Genomic DNA, 20476 nt, shown 5'->3' with positions numbered 1-20476 from the left:
ATTTGCTTAAAATAGCAAAATTCCATAATCCTTTTTTTTGATGAACTCTTCAGAAGGCTGATACCATTATGCAGTGTGTGGTGATGAACTGCATTGGTGTATTGGTTAGCTTGGCTGTACTTTTCCTTGGGATTAAAGCAAGGCAGCCTGTATGTCAATGAGTTTTGGTAATTTCATTCATTGCAAAATTGTTTGGGAATTTACACCACTAAAGTATAATATCAGCCAAGGCAGGTCCTGCATCTTAGGCCTTTTCATAGAAGACACTTTGACATGTGACAGTAGGAAAAGCACAGGTGTAAATAATAAAATACATGATGGCCAAATTCCATTTAGCTGCTTCAGTTTCAGGGTCCTGGTATGGTTCATGCTGACTCACTGTCACGCTGGCATGACTTACTGGGACACTTGAATATAACACAGCTATTTTTAATGTTATTAGGAACACTTGGGATTTTCCTACTATGACAAGTAAACTGTCTGCTGTTAAAAAAGGCCTGTACCTCATGCTGTGTCCTTGTTTTTCAGTAGTTTGCTGTGTCAAATTCTACCTTAGTTGTTGCTACATATGTGCTCACAAATATATTATTTATATTCCTAAATACAGCTGTGTTAAATCAACTTGCCCTAACTAATTGACACAGTACTGGATAGCTTTTGGGTCTGCACCATACTTGATGGGAACTTGGAGTTGACAGGGTATATATACAGTGGTGTGAAAAAGTGTTTTCCCCCTTCCTGATTTCTTATTTTTTTGCATGTTTGTCACACTTAAATGTTTCAGATCATCAAACTAATTTAAATATTAGTCAAAGATAACACAAGTAAACACAAAATGCAGTTTTTAAATGAAGGTTGTTATTAAGGGAAAACAAAATCCAAACCTACATGGCCCTGTGTGAAAAAGTGATTGCCCCCTAAACCTAATAACTGGTTGGGCTATCCTTAGCAGCAACAACTCCTACGGAGTGGGCAAAAATGGCCTGCATGGCAGAGTTCCAAGACGAAAACCACTGCTGAGCAAAAAAACATTAAGGCTCGTCTCATTTTTGCCAGAAAACATCTTGACAATCCCCAAGACTTTTGGGAAAATACTCTGTGGACTGACGAGACAAAAGTTGAACTTTTTGGAAGGTGTGTGTCCCATGGCTGCAGAAGAACAAAATGAAGACTTTGGAGTGGCCTAGTCAAAGTCCTGACCTGAATCCTATTGAGATGCTGTGGCATGACCTTAAAAAGGCAGTTCATGTTCGAAAAACCTCCAATGTGGCTGAATTACAACAATTCTGCAAAGATGAGTGGGCCAAAATTCCTCCACAGCGCTGTAAAAGAAGTTATCACAAACGCTTGAGTACAGTTGTTGCTGCTAAGGGTGGCACAACCAGTTATTAGGTTTAGGGGGCAATTACTATTTCACACAGGGCCATGTAGGTTTGGATTTTGTTTTCCCTTAATAACAACAACCTTAATTTAAAAACTGCATTTTGTGTTTACTTGTGTTATCTTTGACTAATATTTAAATTAGTTTGATGATCTGAAACATTCAAGTGTGACAAACATGCAAAAAAAAAAAAAAAGAAATCAGGAAGGGGGCAAACACTTTTTCACACCACTGTACAAAGCCCAAAGAGCAGGAGAGGGGTCAGGTTAATATGGCCATGGGTTACAGACACTACTGGCAACATCTTAGATAGGTGTACCCAATAAACTGCAAAAGCAATGCAAATTGCTGTGATTAAAGTACTAGAAAGAACCATCATCTGCTGTCATGTCCAAGAATAAAGGAATGCAGGAAATAAACAAAAAAGGTTTTTCCAAATCATTTAATCTGGTTCACTGTTTCATTTACGGAGTTTTTTCCCCTACCAATTCTCTAACAGGACAGCAGAGCTATGAATCCTACTGGACAGACAAACAACCAAGGCTGATTTTGTCACGCCAAAGGAATGGATTTTATTTACACATCTAGTTTGTATAACATAGTCACCCATAATTCCATGTGAGATACACAAGTTAAAGAAATCAAAGAGAACATGTGTGAGTTGTGCCAGACTATAATGTTTTTTCTTCATGTTTAATATCATTATTCCAGGTAAATACTTTGGCTATGACACTTAAGTGTGCTATATATTATTGAGTTCATATTACAATCTACAACACATATTTTCTTATTTTGTGTCAAAACTCAGACTTTTTAATAAGCGGAATGACTTGCACATAAATAGTAACTAGATTCTGTACAACATTTACAATGTATGAAATCACAAATACTGTGTCATAAAGTAAAAATGTCAATATAAAACGTCACTTACAATGGCAATGGACAAAATCATAGCTTGTCTGCTTAAATAATTTTTTTTTTTATATACCTTGTATGCAAATGCACAAAGAACAAGCAAATGAACTTTAAATAAAATCACTAGGTGAATTTGTGCAATGGAGCAAAACTTTCATTTGTAACTTTATATAGTGCTCACTATAGCAGCTCAATGCGCTCTCCTCCCTGTGACACCTGTGGAATACCTTTTTGGTGTGTTTGGCTAGATTATCTAGGTCACACTGTGGGTGTAAGCATGTGTGAAAAAATATTTCAAATAAATATTAAGGTTTAATTATTTGAAGTGAGACTAATTCTAACTAACCTAGGTAGAATTAAGTGGTTCCTCTAGTTCACAGACACCGAAGGCAGCGTAGAAATCTTAAATCAGTAGGTTGCTTATTGTGTTTTTTTCCCCAAAAGAACACTACACAGTTTAATACAGTATTTCTATTTTCTAAAACCTATTTGGAAATAATCCTACTTACTACATCAACAGTGAAGGAACAACTGTAGTTAAAAGGTGGCCTGTGGAGATTTCTTGCAAAAGAAGTTCTGTTTTAGTGTTACTCATCAAAACACAATGACGTATCCTTCAGGTCTAACAAACTTGGTGAGTGCATTTTTGTCCCCATAAAACATTTACAAAGCCAATTTTGTTAATATTTCAAGTCCTGTATTGTTTACATCCATGTTCTCCAACTTGCAGTCTTCTTCACTACCTTTGTTCCCAACTGTCCATCAGTGTAATGTGTCAAACCAACGGCAGCACATACATCGCGGTGGCCACATGCTTGTGTGCATGTACAATACAAACAAAAACATTGCTCCACTGCACTACTACTGTAGCGGTCAAAATCTCTACAGAGTACCTTCAGCCAGATTTGTAAATGACCAAATCACAATGAAATAAGGAATTTCCTATAGAGCCGAGAAACTGCAGAAACTCGGCTGACATGGTGAGGGTAAACAAAACTGTCAGGGGAGAACTGGCCACAGCTCTACTTTTGCGGTCTTCAACGTTTCCAGCTCTTCAGCTCCCGTTGTTGACATTTCATAGTCACACATTTGTTGCATTTGTAAGAGATGTAAGTGAGCCATCCAACTCTGTATTATATGTATGACGCCCTTCAGCCATTTTTTTCTGTGCATGAAAATAGTGAAATGTTAAGATTTGGCACATAATATTGGTTCTTGGCACCTTTAAATACCCTTCTCATGAGTAATCTTCAGAAACCCATAATGGTTTAACACAGCACTGAATTGTACCTCAAAGGCTCAATGACAATTACTGACATTAACATTGTAACTATTACAAAAAATTGATTTGACGTAGAGTACAGCATATATTAATTATTTAGACATTCGGTTGTGTTGGGACAGCTAAATTAAAGGGTTAGAAGCTAAAAACAGAAAACTTGAGTGTGTCACCCATAAGGCCCATATCAGTGTTAATGCATGTTGTAGCCGTTCACTACATATACACAAATACTTTACATTACTTTTGATCATTTTACAGATCTTTTGTTTCAGATTTTTTGAAGATATAGTTCAACATCTTCTGCACCATAGCCAGAATGATCAGAAGCACTGGGCGGAGGGATAAACTGTTATTTGTCAAGAAATAATTCCAAAACAGGACTCCCTCTAAAACTACAACTTGTCGTTTTACATTTCTTTTTGTGTACAGATTAAACAAACTAGATACAACATTTTAATTTAGAGGTGTGTTTTTGACACTTTTGGCAGAGCCAGGTTAGCTGTTTTTCCTCTACTTTCAGTATGCTAAGCTAACCATGTCCTGACTCCAGCTCCGTACTTAACACACAAACATGAGACTGAGGTCAATCTTCTCATCTCACTCTTGGAAAGAAAGCAAATAACATAATTCCCCAAATGTTTAACTATTCCTTTAAGTGTTCCTTCTATGATGCTTCCACTGGTTTCTATTCATTTCCATACAGTATGAAAGTATGAGCAGATTGGTTTGAAAAATCTGCTCAGCATTGCCACACGATATTCTGATTTTGACAATGATACAAACATGATGTTTGCACAGAGAATTTCAAGTCTCTACAAATTAATTTTCATACAACCATGAAATGAAGGAAAATAATGGTTGCCTGGAAGATGGTAAAAACATTCAAAATTCTAAACATTATGGACTGCTTTGGCAAATGGACTGTAGAAAACATGCAAAACACTGGTATGGTCAACTGTTTTATGTCCTCCACTCCTTAAATCTAGCCTCTGTTTCCATCTGGACTCTCAGTGAGTGACTGTCCAGTTATAATCAGTAATTGTAGAGCACTGTATTGAACAATTAGTACTGTCTACAAGAACATCAAAATACTTTGTATATTCCCAAATATTTTCCAGTAGTTTCAAATATACAAATTATAAAAAATTGGTGGATAGATTAAACATGGCACAATAGTTCTACAGTGATTGACAGATTGCCTCATAAATAAGTGTTTGGTTCTAGTGGATATGAAGATTTTCTGATGTGGTGGTGTAGATATACGTGTGTGTGTGTGTGTGTGTGTGCGCGCACCCGAGTATCTACATTTGTGAGCAACAGTTTGAGTCATAAGTAGTGAGAACATTTAGAACATTCCTAATTTGGGCTCCAGTTTAAAGTTATAATTCTTAAAATATTCACAAAATCAAATCATTTTTGATGCTCTTTATGGTTGGCATTTTTTCAGCAACAGGATTATAACTTTATGGTACAAGCTAATAGTCAGGTAATGGAAGATCCCCACAACTACAGTAATACAAAGGTGTGCATGTGTGGTGTTTAACTCTTGATCTCCAGGATGGAGGGGTTATGGTCGAGAATAGCCAGAATGATTTTGTCCATGTACTGCCTCAGACGCAGGTTGATCTCCTCCTGCTCCTTCAAAGCATCAACCAGCTGAGAGAGACAGAGAGCGAGAAATGCATTAGAAGAGCAGTCGTATCAAACATCAGTATCACACCACCACCAGCAGCAGACTAACCTCATCTCTGGATGCATTGTCAATCTCAGCTGCCAGGCACTGGGCCTTGGTTTGACAGGCAAACAGGTTCTTAGCCTCGTACAAACTCAGACTGAGAATCTGAGCGTTCAGGTCGTCATTCTGATCCCGCAGCTTATGGTTCTCCTAAGGAAGCAAAAAGAGAACAGTTCCTTTCTCTTTTGGGGGTGGGGGACTGGATGAAAAGTTCTACAGTTGTTGTGGGACCAACACACTCAGGCCACTGTGCAGTACAGTATCAAAAAGGTACAAAATATAGTGGAGTCAATCTTGAAAGCAATTTCAAGCTTTTATCAGCATCTCACAAACTCTTGGTAACTGAATTTGTGGTGGACCTTATGCTTCTTTAAAAGAAATGGTTTGACATTTTGGGAAATACTCTTATTCACTTTCTTGCCTAGCCTGGCTAAAGATAACAAAATCTGCCAACCTGCACTTCTAAAGCTCACTGATTAACACATTGTATCTCCTTTGTTAAATCTGTACAAAAACGACTCATTGTGGTTTTATAGGGGTTGTTTTCTCGGCCAGGTGCAGTGACTTCCAGCAGTCTCCACTGGTTGCCTGGCAACAGTGACAAGAGTGTGTTCAAAATCACTACCTCATTCACTATTCCCTATAGCATACACACGTCAGTTTCCTCTCTAATGAGCGGTAAATTGAGATTTCGGAACACTTACGAATCTTCGTCATTTTGTGTCATCACTGATAGGTGTAGAGTGGCATCTATAAAATGTAACACATATACTGTAGGACATTTGTCATATGCCACAGCTGTGGTAGATGACTCGTCATATCTCTCGGCCATCTGTATGCATTCTTATCCCATTAATGCATGTTACTAACTCGGCATCTTCTCTTTCCCGTAGTTTTGTGCTTTCAGCAGGTATTTCTGCCTCCGGAGCTGCAGAGTCTGGATCTATGACTGCGGGCCACCTACTGCCCCCATGTTCCTGCTCAGCACAGGTTCACCTGAACCACAGCAAAACTGTAATTGAACCAGGTGTCTGAGCTGCCCAATGCAGAGAACCTCAACATCATGTACATCACTGGAGGTAGGCGTGTCTGATGGCTTCCCAGCATGCACTGGGGCAATGGAATTATCATTATCATAATTTTATCCTGCTTAAATGAGAATGCATTTACACCGCAAGTGATGTTGTGTGCACGATTATTGAGATTCTCACCCTTGACCGCAATCTGACAACTCAATGCAACATTAATAGTGACTTTGGTTCCACCAATTAATCACATTAAATGAGATCTCCGCTAAGTTTGCTTCTTGACAAAACATGTCTACTTGCACTTGTGATAGTTGACTATCACTGCCATTTAGTAACATTGTTCTAATTTTTTCTGCCGTGTGCCAGTACTAAAAGTCTTAAAATGGTTTAGAATGCTGCAGCTAGAATCTTAACTAAAACAAAAAAATTTGACTTGAAATTTTTGAAAAGGACAGAGGGTGTCGTATGCTGTACCGATTGTAAAGCCCCTTGAGGCAAATTTGTGATTTGTGATATTGGGCTATATAAATAAAACTGACTTGACTTCTGATGTATCTATGATAAGCCAATACTGGCCATTAATGTCCTTGCCAATGTATTGGTCAGGCTCTAACAGGTTCCATCTTAAGTCTATATGCTCAATGTTTGTTATGCACTCTTTGTGTGGACTTCTTTGGAACTGAAGCAACCAGTATGACAAACCTAAACTATGAATGTAGAGAACGTAAAGTCCCAAAAGGATAGGAGAACAAGGACAAGTGTGTGCTGTGTGTTTAAACCTGTTTCAGTCTCTTGACTTCATGTTCCATTTCGATCTCTCTGGTCCTGGCATTGTACTCTGACAGCCCCTTGCCCTTTCCTGGATGCTCCATCTCCAGCTTAAAATACTGCAGATACTCCAGCTCCCGGCGGAGATCATCAATCAACTGCAGAGAAAAGCTTAGATTATATGAACTCCTAAACATTTTCCATGTAACCTTTCTGTTATCTAGAGTGCCTCACCTCCTGCATGGCCTCTTTTTCCTTCTGAAATTCATGGCGGTTATGCCAGAGCTTGTCCATTATCTTCCTGTAGAGGTCCATCTCATCTTTCAGTCTCAGGCTAGTGTCCTCCAGCTTATCTGTCATCCTCTGCTTCTCCTGCAGAGGCAAGAGGGCAGGAAATCATTGTTGAGAGATGGCAAGCAAATTCACCACTTCCTCTACTTTCACTTAAGGTTTTTTGAACAACCACACTCTCAGTTAAAGAATAATTGTGGTTTATTACAATTTGAGTCTTTCTGTTAGTTATAATAACACTGTATCAAAGTAATTGCTGAGATCTGGGAACATGGCAACATGGCTACAACAAGTTGGTCTGTTAACTGTGATGGATGTTTACAGCTGAGAGTTTTATACTTTCACTGTTTACATTCATTTTCTCTTCAAAATAAGTTTGACTAAGCACTGGGTTTGTGTGATTGTCTGACCGCTTGTGTTTTTTTCCTTATCTTTTTAGAAATGTTTTCGCATTCCCAGATATCAACAAATTAACTTGGTAACTACAATTGTATTATTACTCATTAGGAATGATGGCAAAAAATAAGACCCATGTTGTAATAAATTGAATTATCCTTTTAGTGAATCACACTCACCTGGTCCAGTTTCTCAGTCTGAGACTTGAGTCTGCACACATTTAACTTCATCTCTCCATTCTCTTCTTCTAACTGCTGTACCCTGTGTATGCAAACAGACACACACACAGCTTCAGTACAGTATCCTACAGAACTAGAACGCGCAACACCTACAGTACTTTAAGTCTTAGACAAGTACCAACACAGAATGTAACAGATAAATGTATGCCAAGCACTGCATGTTCTGGATCAGTTTGTAGCCTTTAAAGATTCTGCTTCCAAGAATGTGGAGCACATTACACCTGTCCTTAAATCACTGCACTGACTTCCTGTGTGTTAAAGGATAGATTTTAAAATCCTATTATTACTTGTTTACAAAGCACTAAATGGTCTCGGACCTAATTACATCTCTAATTTACTTGTACGTTACGAAGCATCCAGACCCCTCAGGTCATCCGGGACAGGCTTACTCAGTGTTCCCAAGATCGAACCAAGCAAGGTGAAGCAGCTTTTAGTTTCTATGTTCTTCTCTTCCAGCCTGGGTTTACTGTAGCAGCATCTCTATGGAGATGTAGTGCTCCCATCAAAATACCACAAAAAGATGCAGTGACAAAAGTCAAGCTTTACCAGAGAAACTACTCTCATTTTTTCACAGTCAACGCAGCAAAGCATTAAGCTAGCATGTTTAAGTTTTTTGTTTTTGTTTTTTTTTTTTTTAAAAAAAAAAAAGGTAAAAAAAAATGGTTGTGTAAATTGCCACAACCATCTACCACAGAATGCGGCAGGAAGGAATTTGTTGCTTGGCCCTATCAAAGTAAAAGTCATGAGGAATGCCCTTGAAAATATCAAGGTTCTATGGAATAAGTGACTTATGGTTATTTCTGAAACAAAAACAAAAAAAAAAAAATCACAATTTTTTACGGGCTAAAAACAGCACTATTTCCCAAGGTTTTTAGAAGCAAGGCCAAACATTGTATGCCTCTTCATGCTGTGGCGGTCTGTGGCAGCATTCAGTTTGGACATTTTTAAGTGTAACCACCCTAGTACAGCCTTCACAAAAAGGTATTTGTTTGTTTGTTTTTGACGTAGAGTCAGAACCAAAGCCAGCACCAGCATCTTTTAGGGTTTGGATTATGGTGGAAATTTTACTTCATAGCGTATTGTCGATGAGTTTACCGGTTACAGAGCAGGTCTATCTCTATGTTTCTGTCCCTCTCCATCTTGCTGTAAGCCTCCCGGTGCCTCTTCGTCTCCTCCTCCAGACTCTGATCTGCCCTCGCCTCTGCATCCTTCACCTGCTCCTCCAGCTCATGCACCCTGGCATGCAAACACAGACAGTGTGAGGAAGAAAACATTACAAGCAGTGAAAACATGCAATGTTTAACATAGTGGCAATAAACCTGGCATCAAATTAGGTCAGATGAAACTGTATGAGTTCCAGATGAAGTTCATTGGACCTACAGAGCAACCCATTAGATGTAATACTGAATCTTTAGTCTTTGCACATGCAAATTTATCATTATGTGGAACAGATTTCACATGTGAAGCACCATTTCAAATGTGAAAGAAACAAATCATACAGGCACACTGACTGTTCAGATAAAGTTGAAATGTGAGACATCACATGTGAAAACATCAAATTCATAGGTAATATCACAAGTGAAACACTGTGATAAATTAACGTACAGCATTTCACAATTAATATAAATATAGGCACAATGTGGTTTTTGGACATGTCACACATGAAATGTAATATTCCACATGTGAAAACATTAATAGTGTTATTTTAACAAGAATAAATATGACTAATTTTAGGCCAACATAAAAAAAGAAATTAATAAATAAGGTATTCAGTGTGTGTGTTTTCCTACCTGTGTACAAGTTGTGTATTCTCCTGTTTGAGTTTAGACTTGAGGTCACCGTTGGCCAGACTGTCGCTTTCCAACTCTGTTACCTTCTTCTCCAGATAACTGACCTGGGGGAGACAACCAGGCTTTTAACTCATCCTCAACTCATAAGAATTTTGTAATTCACTTATTTAATATGTGTTTATATATAATCCTTTGTTGCTAAAATAATCAACCTTGAAAAACATGGAATTGAACTAATTTTTTTGTTTTTAACTTTGTTACAGCTAAAACATTTTTAAAATGAATAAAAAACAGTGAAGCAGCACTAAATACTGTTACCTAGAATATTTAAGTGCACCTAAGCAATGTCACCAGCTGTTTTGGACACCAAAGAGGCACCTTACCTACTGCTACCATTGCTACTACTTGACAGGTGAACCCGTACAGTTGATTTGGATTTGAAACAAACAGACCCTAATAATTGGCCTAATAATTTTAACTGACTTTCATCCAAAATGTACAATAACGGCCTGCATTTGTGTGTGTGTGTGTTTGTACTTTCTCTGTGATGTCGAGGTCGCAGGAGTCGATGCTGTCTGTGAACAAATCCTCTGTGCTGCTGCCCTGACTGGACCCAAACACGCTGTGGTTGGCCTGGAACAGCTGGCTGCAGGGAGAAGGACACATTAGAAACCAACTGCATGGACAAATTATTACCCATTCTACATGATGATGATCATATACAGAATGTGCCAGCTTCTGATACTGCTCTTCCATTATAGGACTCTATCACCCTGCTTAATGCTGAACCCATCATTGTGATCTGTTACAACTGATTAGCCGGCCCCCTCTTTCTATGCAAATGCAGATTCACTGCAGTATTTTCATTGAAAAAGGTTATTAGTAGGAAGGTCAGGTCACTCACCGTCCAAATGCTGTGCTGGAAATCTTTCTATTAGGGCTGAAACACAAGAGAGAAACTGAGTCACACAAATACAGTAGCTCAGCTTTTCCTTCTCTGTTTTTAAAACAATCCAACCACTATTCCTGCTACTACAATTACTATAACTACTATGCTGTTTTGCTAGAAGAGAACAATGGCTTGATTTTTAAATCCATAATATAACTGAAAATTGAGCTGTTTGGCTCTGAGCCTATTACAATTGGAACAAACACTCATTTATCTGCCATGTGTTTTTTTTTCCACTAACTGTGTTCTTTGTTGCTGCATTGCATATCTCACACAGAGATACAAAAACTTGCAACCAGCCACCCCATCAGACTGGGATACGGTTGCTATAGCAACAGCTCAGGCTCACCCTTTGATGTGGGTACAGCGTCTGGTGCCAAGAATGAATAAGAGGGTGGGATTTGGGTGGATGGCTTATGTGTATCTGAGGATTGTTTTATCGGGGCGGTGCTGAGGCAGCAGCTTGAGTGCATCTTCTCACCACCCACCACCGTTTGGTCCCACTCAGCCTTTGTGTTTATGATCGTGTCTTCATGTGTTGTGTGTTTTCCTGTATGTGTGTTTCAGCTATACCTGTTGGCCTTGAGGTTTCGAAGTCGAGCCTCCAGGTCATTGAGTAGATTCACTTTCTTGCAGCATTGAGTACAGTAGATGTCCAGCAGCTCACTGTTATACAGCTGCCGCATCTTCTGAGGAGTCTGCCCAGCACTGAAATGAGAAAGAATGCATCAATATATATATATAACAAATATATAACTATACTAAAATATTAATAGATGCAAGTATAAAAAGATATTACATACAGATGGTTGCGACAACAAATGTGTTACCACAGCGTGACAGGCGCTATGCTGATCCAGAAAGAGCTTTTTATTTATTTTTTTGTAATTGTTTGGCCAAAACACTATTAAAAAAAAGCACTTGCACTGTAATTAATTTTGTGGTGCTCAGGCCGTATGCCGTGGCAATGGCACAATTTAACAGAGGCATTGGTCCTTTTCACAACAGACATTTTTAAATTATTCTTTTGAGCGTCATAGCACCTGAGATGACTGGCCAGTCAGCAGCCATGGTCATCCCAGGGAGAACAGTCTTATCTTGGCAAGCACTTTCGTAATTTACCTGTGGCACCGATGTCTAAGAAGCATTTTAAAAGATAAGATATAAAACCTAGGTCTAAGAATAAAAATCTACCATTGTTGCTGCCAAATTCATTTGGTTCAATGTCATGTTGAGGTGGATGTGTACTCTCTGTATTTTTGGCTCTTTATATGTCCAGATCTTACCCCATCTGAATACCCCAATTCAAATGTATACATAAAAATGGATTGAAGCAGTCTGGTGTATATTAGATTTGTTTAATTGTAAATCGCCTGCCTGTTTATATTGAAAAACATCAATATAAACAGGTGACTCCAAACCTTTGGGCCGTAGTGTATATTACACGTTAACAGGTGTATCTGTTGACCGATCTCACAAGCTCCAAAAAAGCTAGTAAGTGAACCTTAGGAGTTTAATTAATTTGATCACAATACAAGTATATAGTTGTGTTGAAGTATAATCAACCCATGCAGGCACAGGGAGAACATGCAAACTCCGCACAGAAAGGCCCCAGCTGGCCGGTGGGTTCGAACCCAGAACCCAAACCACTAGTGCAAAGTCTAAATAATAAAATCAAACTCTCTCCAAATGAACAAAAATTTCTATAAAACGTCATGTTGTTCCATAATCTAAACATCTAAACCAATCAGCTCTTAGACCAGGGGAGAGCCAGGCGTTTCCCATCATGCCTTGAAGTTTTGCAGTTGGTGGAGAGCAACAGTGGTGCCTGCTCCAAAAACTGCAGCCACCTTGATCTCATGAGATTAACGTTGCTTACGTTTGCATGATGTCAGAGCAAGTTGGGATCAAATCATACAGAAATCTAACCAGCTGCATTGTGCAGCGATTGCCAGTGAATGCTTATGATCAGGCCTTACTAATCTCGAACAAGCCTATTTTGACTTGTCATAGTAGGAAATGCACAGGTGTTACTTCTAACATTAACGACTGCTCTGTTCTATACAGTCCCAGTAAGCCATAACAGCGTGACAGTGAGTCAGCATGCACAATACCAGGACCCTGAAACTGAAGCAACTAAATGGAATTCAGCCATCATTAATTTTATTATTTACACCTGTGCTTTTCCTAATGTCACATGTCAAAATGTCTTCCATGAAAAAGGCATTTTAAGCACACTGCGTCCCCTTGTTCTATGTCTGGACTCCTGAGGTCGAACTCCCAAGGACACAAGTAGTATCTTGGCTTACTCTGTAATGAGAAAGTCCTTTGGTGTTTAGTATTCTAATATCTTCCTTACTACCTTACACAATTTGTTTAATGTTTTGCTGCTTTGAGCAGCTCTTCCATTTCCTTTGTGCATTGAGGGAGAAAAGCTTTAACACCACACTCAAAAAAAAGGTGACATTTATTTTGTACTTTTTTGAGTATATTTAATTTTTTTTCCCAGTATGAAAATACAACACACTACTAGTCAGTATGTCTACAAAGAAAAAGGCCAACTAGGAAAACAAAAAATGACACTACTTTTCTTCTATGAAAAATATGCTTCAAGATATGAGAGTATGTGCTTCAGGGTGTGTGCTTCTGGTCTGACCACCAACCTGGAGGGAAGGGAAGATCCCAGGTCTGAGAAGCCATTTGTTCGGGTGTCATCTTCAGGGCAAGGACTGCTTGGAGTAAAATCCACATCCTCCCCCTCACCGTAGTCCTCAAACTGCTCCTCCCCAGAGATGACAGACGCAGACGCAGAGCCAATCAGGTGGCTAAGGTTGCATAGCAGGAAGTACAGGAAGGGTGGTTAATTTAAAAAATAAAAATAAAATATATATATATAAATATTATATAAATATAATAATAAAACAATCCTGTCAGTGCTTCAACAATCAGATAAAATACCAAGCTCAAATCAAACTTAAAGTAACCTCTTCTCTTACGGTTGTCATTTTCATTTCTTTTTGGGGAACAGTGATACAGATATACACACACAATCTTCATCACATAGCTCCTGACACTCACCTATAGAGTCACAAACTGGCTGTGATAAAGGCCCATTCCCAGATATTGCTGTGACTGACCTGTCTTGTCGTGTTGAGTCAGAGCTGTTGCCATTTTCAATGCTGCTGTCCATGTCACACTCCCCGTCAGCACCACAACTCTCACCATACACACTGCATTCTGGGTAGGACCGCGTACACATGATAATGGGAGGGCCCAGCTTGGCCTCACCGTTCTGCACAGTCAAACAAAATTAAACATTAGCATGTCAACAAATGTGCATATACCGCCTTGGTGAGTAAAAACAACAATTTACAGCACACTCTGAGGCAGGTAGTGACATTAAATACTGTTTTTTTAAACTTAATTTTCTTTTTTTTACTACGCACTGTCAGTGCCGTTCTGTGCACAGGGTATTGTGCACATCATTCAGTACAAAGACAACACATTTTCAGTTGTAATTAAACTTGAAGGTACCCTCTAATTTTTGCACAATCTGGGCACACAGGGCAACTGGCAGGAAAACCCATGTTATGTCAGGGTACTCTAGTACTGGTGCTTGGTACTGGATATTGAAGACAAAACTTCATTACCCAGACATTTTGTATCATGGTGTCCATAAACTTTTTTCTGTGACTCATACTGTAGCCCCAGGTGAGTCAACAGTTCAGGTGTCTCTTCAGTTTGGACAATCAGTAACCCTCTTTCTGAAGCCAACTATCACCGGAGACAGATGTGACACCTTTTAAATGTAATTTTACAACTTCAAGAAATCTGCCCTTAAAGTGGTCATATTATGCTCATTTCAAGGTACGTAATTTTGGGAGTTGTACCACAATAGGTTTACACCATACACCATATTTTCGTACCATACCATCGAGCTGTTTTCAGGCAGTTCAGGAGCAGTGTTTTCTGTGGCGGAGGGTAACTCCCTTTGGGGTGGACTTTGGGCTTTTTCACTTTACAAACCTATTACATGCACACAAAAAAAAGATATAACACAATAAAGTAAAGGGAAAAAGCCAAAAAGCATAATATGACCACTTTAAATAGAACTCTCCAACCTTAAACCTAACCCTCTGTTAAACCAGCTGAGCAGCAGCTCTTATTTAAGCCTCAAATAAAATAGTGACATTTCTACACGACACAGTAACTGTGACTAAACCATAGGTGCAGTTTAAACCACAGCTTCTGCGGACACAGTAGTGGGGTTTAAGAGACCGCATGATTTTATTCTAATCAACCCTGATTTAAACCTGGCTTAAACCATAAACTAATGCTAAACTAATGACAGAGCAAAAGCCCCCAGTCAAATTATTTGGAAATCACAGTGTAATCCTCTGACGAGTTCTCTACTTAAACTACTATAATATTGTGTTGTTAATAAAGTTATTGTGTTGTTAAAAGTAAAAAAAAAAAAAAAAAAAAACTTTCTGGCTGTCAAGTAAAATGTTCACACATGCGTGGTACAAATCAGGCAGGAACAAGTACGCCCATGTGCAGAACGGATCAGGAAGCCGCTGTCAGCATGGATCGGGCACTGACAAGTGTCAGGTTTTTTATAACTTCAGTAAATTCCCTATTACAAAATACTGAACTATTAAATTTCCAATGATTAAAACCATTTAGTTATTTTGATTTGAAAGATTTAGTTTTAGTATTTTGAACAGGCACATTTGCAGTTACCTTCTTTGACTGACAGGACCTATTTGGCGCATGTGCAGAACAGATCGGGCAGCCGGTACAGATCAGGCACCCCCATTTGTTGTTTTTTCACAGTTGTTTCCTGTGGTTGGCTCTGATTTTTTTCCTCACTTAAACTCCAGTGCAGTTGTATATAATTTGACCTGGCATTAAATATGTCGAATAGAATTAAATTCAAATTGCAGACACCTTGTGATACTACAGAGAGATAGTCTCCTAGATTTATTTATCAGAAACAAGTAGCATGCCCCAGATCTGTGTGTTATTAATTATGCATGTGCTTGTCTGGCTCTACCCAACTGAGGTGCCAGGGCAAGGGCAAGGTACACACCCTCTCTCTCTCTCTCACACACACACACTTTCATCTGCGATGACAAAACAGTTGCTTTCCTCCCCTGTTTTCACTCAAGACTTTGGTTTGCGTTTTGTTTTTGTGCGTGGACGCATGCATACACACAGACATGGTATGATCTCTCAGGGACCACTGAGTAGCTTTCATTCATCAATTATACATGTCTTTGTCTGAGATGAAGAGCAGATTTCGATCTATGATAAAGAGTAAATGAGATAATTAAAATAAGTTGAGATCAAGTTCGTCCAGGGATGCATGCTCCAATGCTGACCTTACACTGACAAATATCTAAAGTGGCTGAAGTTTAGAGTAAAGTCACAGTATTTTGCTGTGCACCTCCAGGATCGACAGGCATGACAACTTTCAACTTTATGGCCCAGTTCCCCATGTCCACCCTAAGCCGTAAGCACTGAGGCCTCGCAGACTTTAGCTGACTGTGTGAGCTTAAGTGCCTGAGTGCAGGAAGGCGTAAGGAACTCAAATGGGACAATCTAATGTAAAAATGCACTGAGGCATTTCTCTGGACAGTGAAGTAAGGAAGTGTATTTCATACATAGTTTAATGAATTCTAGTGTTTGATGTTCACTCCCTGAGAGGGAGGCAGAGGCATGCAGAAAATCATACAGTCAATACTGACTATGTAGAAGCTGTTGAAATGTTAACTTGGCTTGGAAATCCTTAATTGAGGAGCCATGTGTGGTGTAACTAAAATCTTTCTTTCTTTAGGAAACCATCTTTGCCATCACCTTGCAGGGCATTCACCACCAGTTATAATACCGAGTTCTCGATCTGCCTACCTTGGCCAGGTTGAATTCTTTTTGTTAGGAGATACAGTTTGTGCCCTCAAAAGATTCTCAGCATAGTTCCATCCAACTTCCCCCTCAGCAGAGGACTTTTAAAATCAGCAGACTAACTCAAAACACCTGTTTGAATCCAGAAAGACCAACACCAAACTGCATGTATAAATTCAAACAAAAGGTGGAAGATGTGGCACCCAAACAGGTGCAACATAACTCACAGCAGAGTGAGGAAGATGTCAATCAAGCACAGTGTGTACACACACAAAGTCCTGAGAAGAGGTCTAATTAGCCAAACTAAGTGAAAACACCTGTGTGGGTGGACCATGAGTGTACAGGAGCTTTAGCAGTTCAGTTACTGAAATTATGCTTTACCTCCAGTTTTATACCATTGTAAATTCAAGAACAGTGGTTAAGACCATGTAAAACACACACTATCATATGCATTCTATTACACTAGGTCAAAATAACTAGTCCAAGGTGGCTCCACACACACCAACAGCACATTACATTAAGCATCACTTGGTCTTGATTTTAAATCTTGTGTCACCCTGTTTCTGTGTGCAAATTTACTAAATGGTCTTTTAAAAACCAATTTCTCTCAATCTGACACACACACCCACACCTTACCAATCAAGTGTGCATGCCACGTGTCTCCTCTCCACTCACACCATTGTGTGTGTGTGTGTGTATGTGTGAGTGAGTGTGTCGTCCAAATAAACATACGGTATCCCTTATCGTGGAGGTAGGACCAGAATCCACTGTATTCCTGAAGCTTGAAGGCTCAGTGTGATGAAAGTTTGATCACAAGCATTCCTCACACACATGTATCACTGCAGCTCAGTCATACACACTGATGCTTTAGCTAGGACAAAGCCACACCTCCGTCTCTCTCTCTCTCTCTGTCTCTCTCTCACTCACTCTCGTTGCTAAGCAACTGTTCAGTTGGGCTGATCTCTAGCGGAGAAATAAGCAGTCATGCACTGTAACACACAGTACACAGCAATTTATGATACATTTCATACTCAAAGATATTTTAATCATTTATGCTACTGTGTATGCTGAAGTCCAAACATAATGCCTAAATCAGAGTTGTATGGAAGACCATTTCTGCCAGGACAAAAAAAAAAAAAAAAAAGATGTAATGTTCGGAATAAAATGAATAAATACTGAAGGTAAAGGCAACATTTTGAAATAGGAAGCAAAAAAAGAGATAGTAACTGAAACTTTTTACTCTTATAATGGGACAGACAACTCTATGCAACCCCCTCCTTCGGGACATTTTTTTTATAAAGAGTTAGGAATTATATCAAATAAAAATACTTATGGTAATTCAAAATTCTAACTCTATTATTATTATTATCATCAGTGTCTAGGCCCACCTTCGAGGGTGGTGCAATTTTCACTTTTCAATGTGGAGGCCACAATGTGTGACATGACTATGTTCTGGTACCTGGTAAATGTAACCATTGTCAGTAACAGACGGCTGGTTGGCGGTAACACTGCGAGGACCCACAGCCATCTTCAGTATCTCCTCACAACCTGGCAGGAGGAAGGCAGGAAGCAAGAAAAAACAATAAGGGGGCAAAATAAACTAAAACAAAACACAGTATACGATGAAAATATGAAGCAACAACCAGCAACCAGTTAGCTTAGCTTAGCATAAAGACTGGAAACAGTGGGAAACAGCTAGCCGGGCTGTATTCAAAGGTAACAAAATAAAAAAGGGCTGATAAAATGCAGTATTTAGCTCTCCACTATACCTCTTTGGTACATCATTTACATCTACTGTACATTTCTTACCTTTGATGGCGAATACTCCGTGGCAAAAGTCTTTGAAGTTGATTTTCCCATGAGCGTTAGGATCCAGGTACCTGGTCAACTTCTTCACCTGCAAGAGACAGAAGTCAGTCAAATCACAAATCACCAATTTGCCTCAGAGATCTTTACAATATGGACAAAATACAGCACCCTCTATCCTTAGTCCCTCGACAGAAAAACCAAACTAGTTGAGCAGGAGCATTTGTTCAGCCCTGTCAGGCCTATTTAATATACAGCAGTATGTTCTATCATTCTAAAATGTGTTGTGATGTGACGCTAGTGACATGGCTCTGTGGATGACAATGTTGATGACAGGATGAAGTCTGTTGGTTGGTCAGTCCACCAATTTGGTCCAGACTGAAATATCTCATCAATTATCAGATGGATTGCCATAAAATGTATTCCCCAGATGATGAGTCCTACTGACTTTGGTGATCCCCTGGCTTTTCCTGTAGCTCCACCATGAGGCTGAACAATTATTGATTGAAATTGCAATATGGCCTACTGCCAAATCACAGGAGGCGCAATAATGTTAAAGGCAAAATGCGTGTCAAAAAAACATTTTAAATTAAATATTGCCGTGCTGCAAAGACGTCCTGGCCAACCATACCAGCGGGTGAAATAAATTTCGCATTGTATGTGTATTGTTTCATTTTTCATGATATGTTTTTGACATACAAATCGCACTTAACATAAAACAACCTTAATACTGTCTAATAAGAAAAGTCAGGAAGGTGGTCAGTCTCCGCTGGCAAACAGCCAGAGGGCAGGAGCTTGTTCAAAATGTCTTTGTATAAGATGCATCTGTTATATAACATAACATTTGAAAATTTATGAGGATTCCACTATTTTTGTAGCTGAATGGAAATCATCAAAGCCAGAGCTGCAGCTCATTATAGAATTATGCAAAAATGGAATTTGTTTGTAGGTCTGATTATGTGCTATGGTCACATTTTCCACTCAATACACTTTAATCCAAATGACAACATATAATGTATATCCGCTCTGTATTTCTGTGGTGATAATAGATTCTCTCACCTGACATGAATGTCATCACAGACACTCTTTCCAGAGAAATTTTCTCTCTGACCTGTGAGTTCTCCCCATTTAGAGAGCAAATGAGGAGGAAGTCATCCCATAATTCCCCTCTACAGGATGTATATAGATGTGATGATGGTCAAAGACTCTCTTTAGTGTTGTCTTACAAAACATCTATGCATCAGGGAAAATACGTTTGATTCAATTTCAGAACAGGTTTTAAAGAGTGAAAGAAGAGGAGGAGGAGCAGCAGTGCCAGCAGAGAAAAGCATAAAAATAAACATCACAGATGGAGGTAAAGATAGAAGGAAGCATGGTGTAAGGTGTAAAAAAAAAAAAAAAAAAAAAAAAAGAAAGGGAGTGAAGCATGCACGTCAGTCAATGGGTTTGACATGCACACTAATAATTTGATTTGCCTGAATAGGAAAATTTTGATTCAAGTGTTAACATGACTTAACCATGATGATTTTCAACAATCTTGAATCAGTATTTGATTTTTTTTGGACACTTGGGGGCAGCGGAACAAGCTGTAAACACATCACTGACATGTATACTGACCTCATAAAGTTGACAAGGCAAATTTGTTAGCAAACAGTTGCCTCTACATACATACAGCAGATCCAGAGCAACATTAGTATTATGTATTATTATTATTATTATTATTATTATTAATTATTATGAGTCATGTTTCTGGCCACCCGACAAATGTAAATTAAAGTTTTATTCTGCTTTTAACTCTGGTTTGGTCTCCACCTGAGAAAAATATCTGGCTTTTAACTGCTAAATGTTCCACTATTTTCAGCAGCTAGTCGCTAACAACATTGACTACAGCAGCTTTAACTCCTGAGCTTTTCAACCACATCTCACAGTCTTCCTCGGTGGATGGAGTTTGCTCAGTTGTCAAACCAGGCCCAGTTCCAGAACATATTGACT

At 39.0% G+C, this 20476-nt stretch overlaps 1 protein-coding gene across 3 annotated transcripts in view; it reads right to left on the bottom strand.

Annotated features, from left to right (window-relative positions):
* Positions 1–1925: 1925 nt before the first annotated feature.
* rab11fip4a (RAB11 family interacting protein 4 (class II) a) overlaps positions 1926–20476 on the bottom strand; it is a 30170-nt gene continuing 11619 nt past the window's right edge. Inside the window, exons 2-15 of one of the 3 annotated variants that reach the window (XM_044182044.1) lie at positions 18488–18575; positions 18138–18226; positions 13912–14066; positions 13438–13599; positions 11348–11482; positions 10730–10765; positions 10363–10471; positions 9826–9929; positions 9131–9271; positions 7976–8057; positions 7344–7481; positions 7121–7267; positions 5320–5463; positions 1926–5234 (exon numbers count right to left, since the gene is read on the bottom strand). In XM_044182044.1, the coding sequence (XP_044037979.1) occupies positions 5118–5234; positions 5320–5463; positions 7121–7267; positions 7344–7481; positions 7976–8057; positions 9131–9271; positions 9826–9929; positions 10363–10471; positions 10730–10765; positions 11348–11482; positions 13438–13599; positions 13912–14066; positions 18138–18226; positions 18488–18575 (1647 nt within the window). In that variant the 3' untranslated portion in view covers positions 1926–5117. Of the gene's footprint in view, positions 5235–5319; positions 5464–7120; positions 7268–7343; positions 7482–7975; positions 8058–9130; positions 9272–9825; positions 9930–10362; positions 10472–10729; positions 10766–11347; positions 11483–13437; positions 13600–13911; positions 14067–16684; positions 16811–17410; positions 17567–18137; positions 18227–18487; positions 18576–20476 lie in introns of those variants that run through there. The other 2 variants (XM_044182047.1, XM_044182045.1) reach the window with 2 other exon arrangements.

Source organism: Siniperca chuatsi, linkage group LG21, assembly GCF_020085105.1.
Source record: "Siniperca chuatsi isolate FFG_IHB_CAS linkage group LG21, ASM2008510v1, whole genome shotgun sequence".
Classification (NCBI taxonomy): domain Eukaryota; kingdom Metazoa; phylum Chordata; class Actinopteri; order Centrarchiformes; family Sinipercidae; genus Siniperca; species Siniperca chuatsi.
Note: the sequence above shows the minus strand (reverse complement) of the source record. Positions and strands in the feature narration are given on the sequence as shown.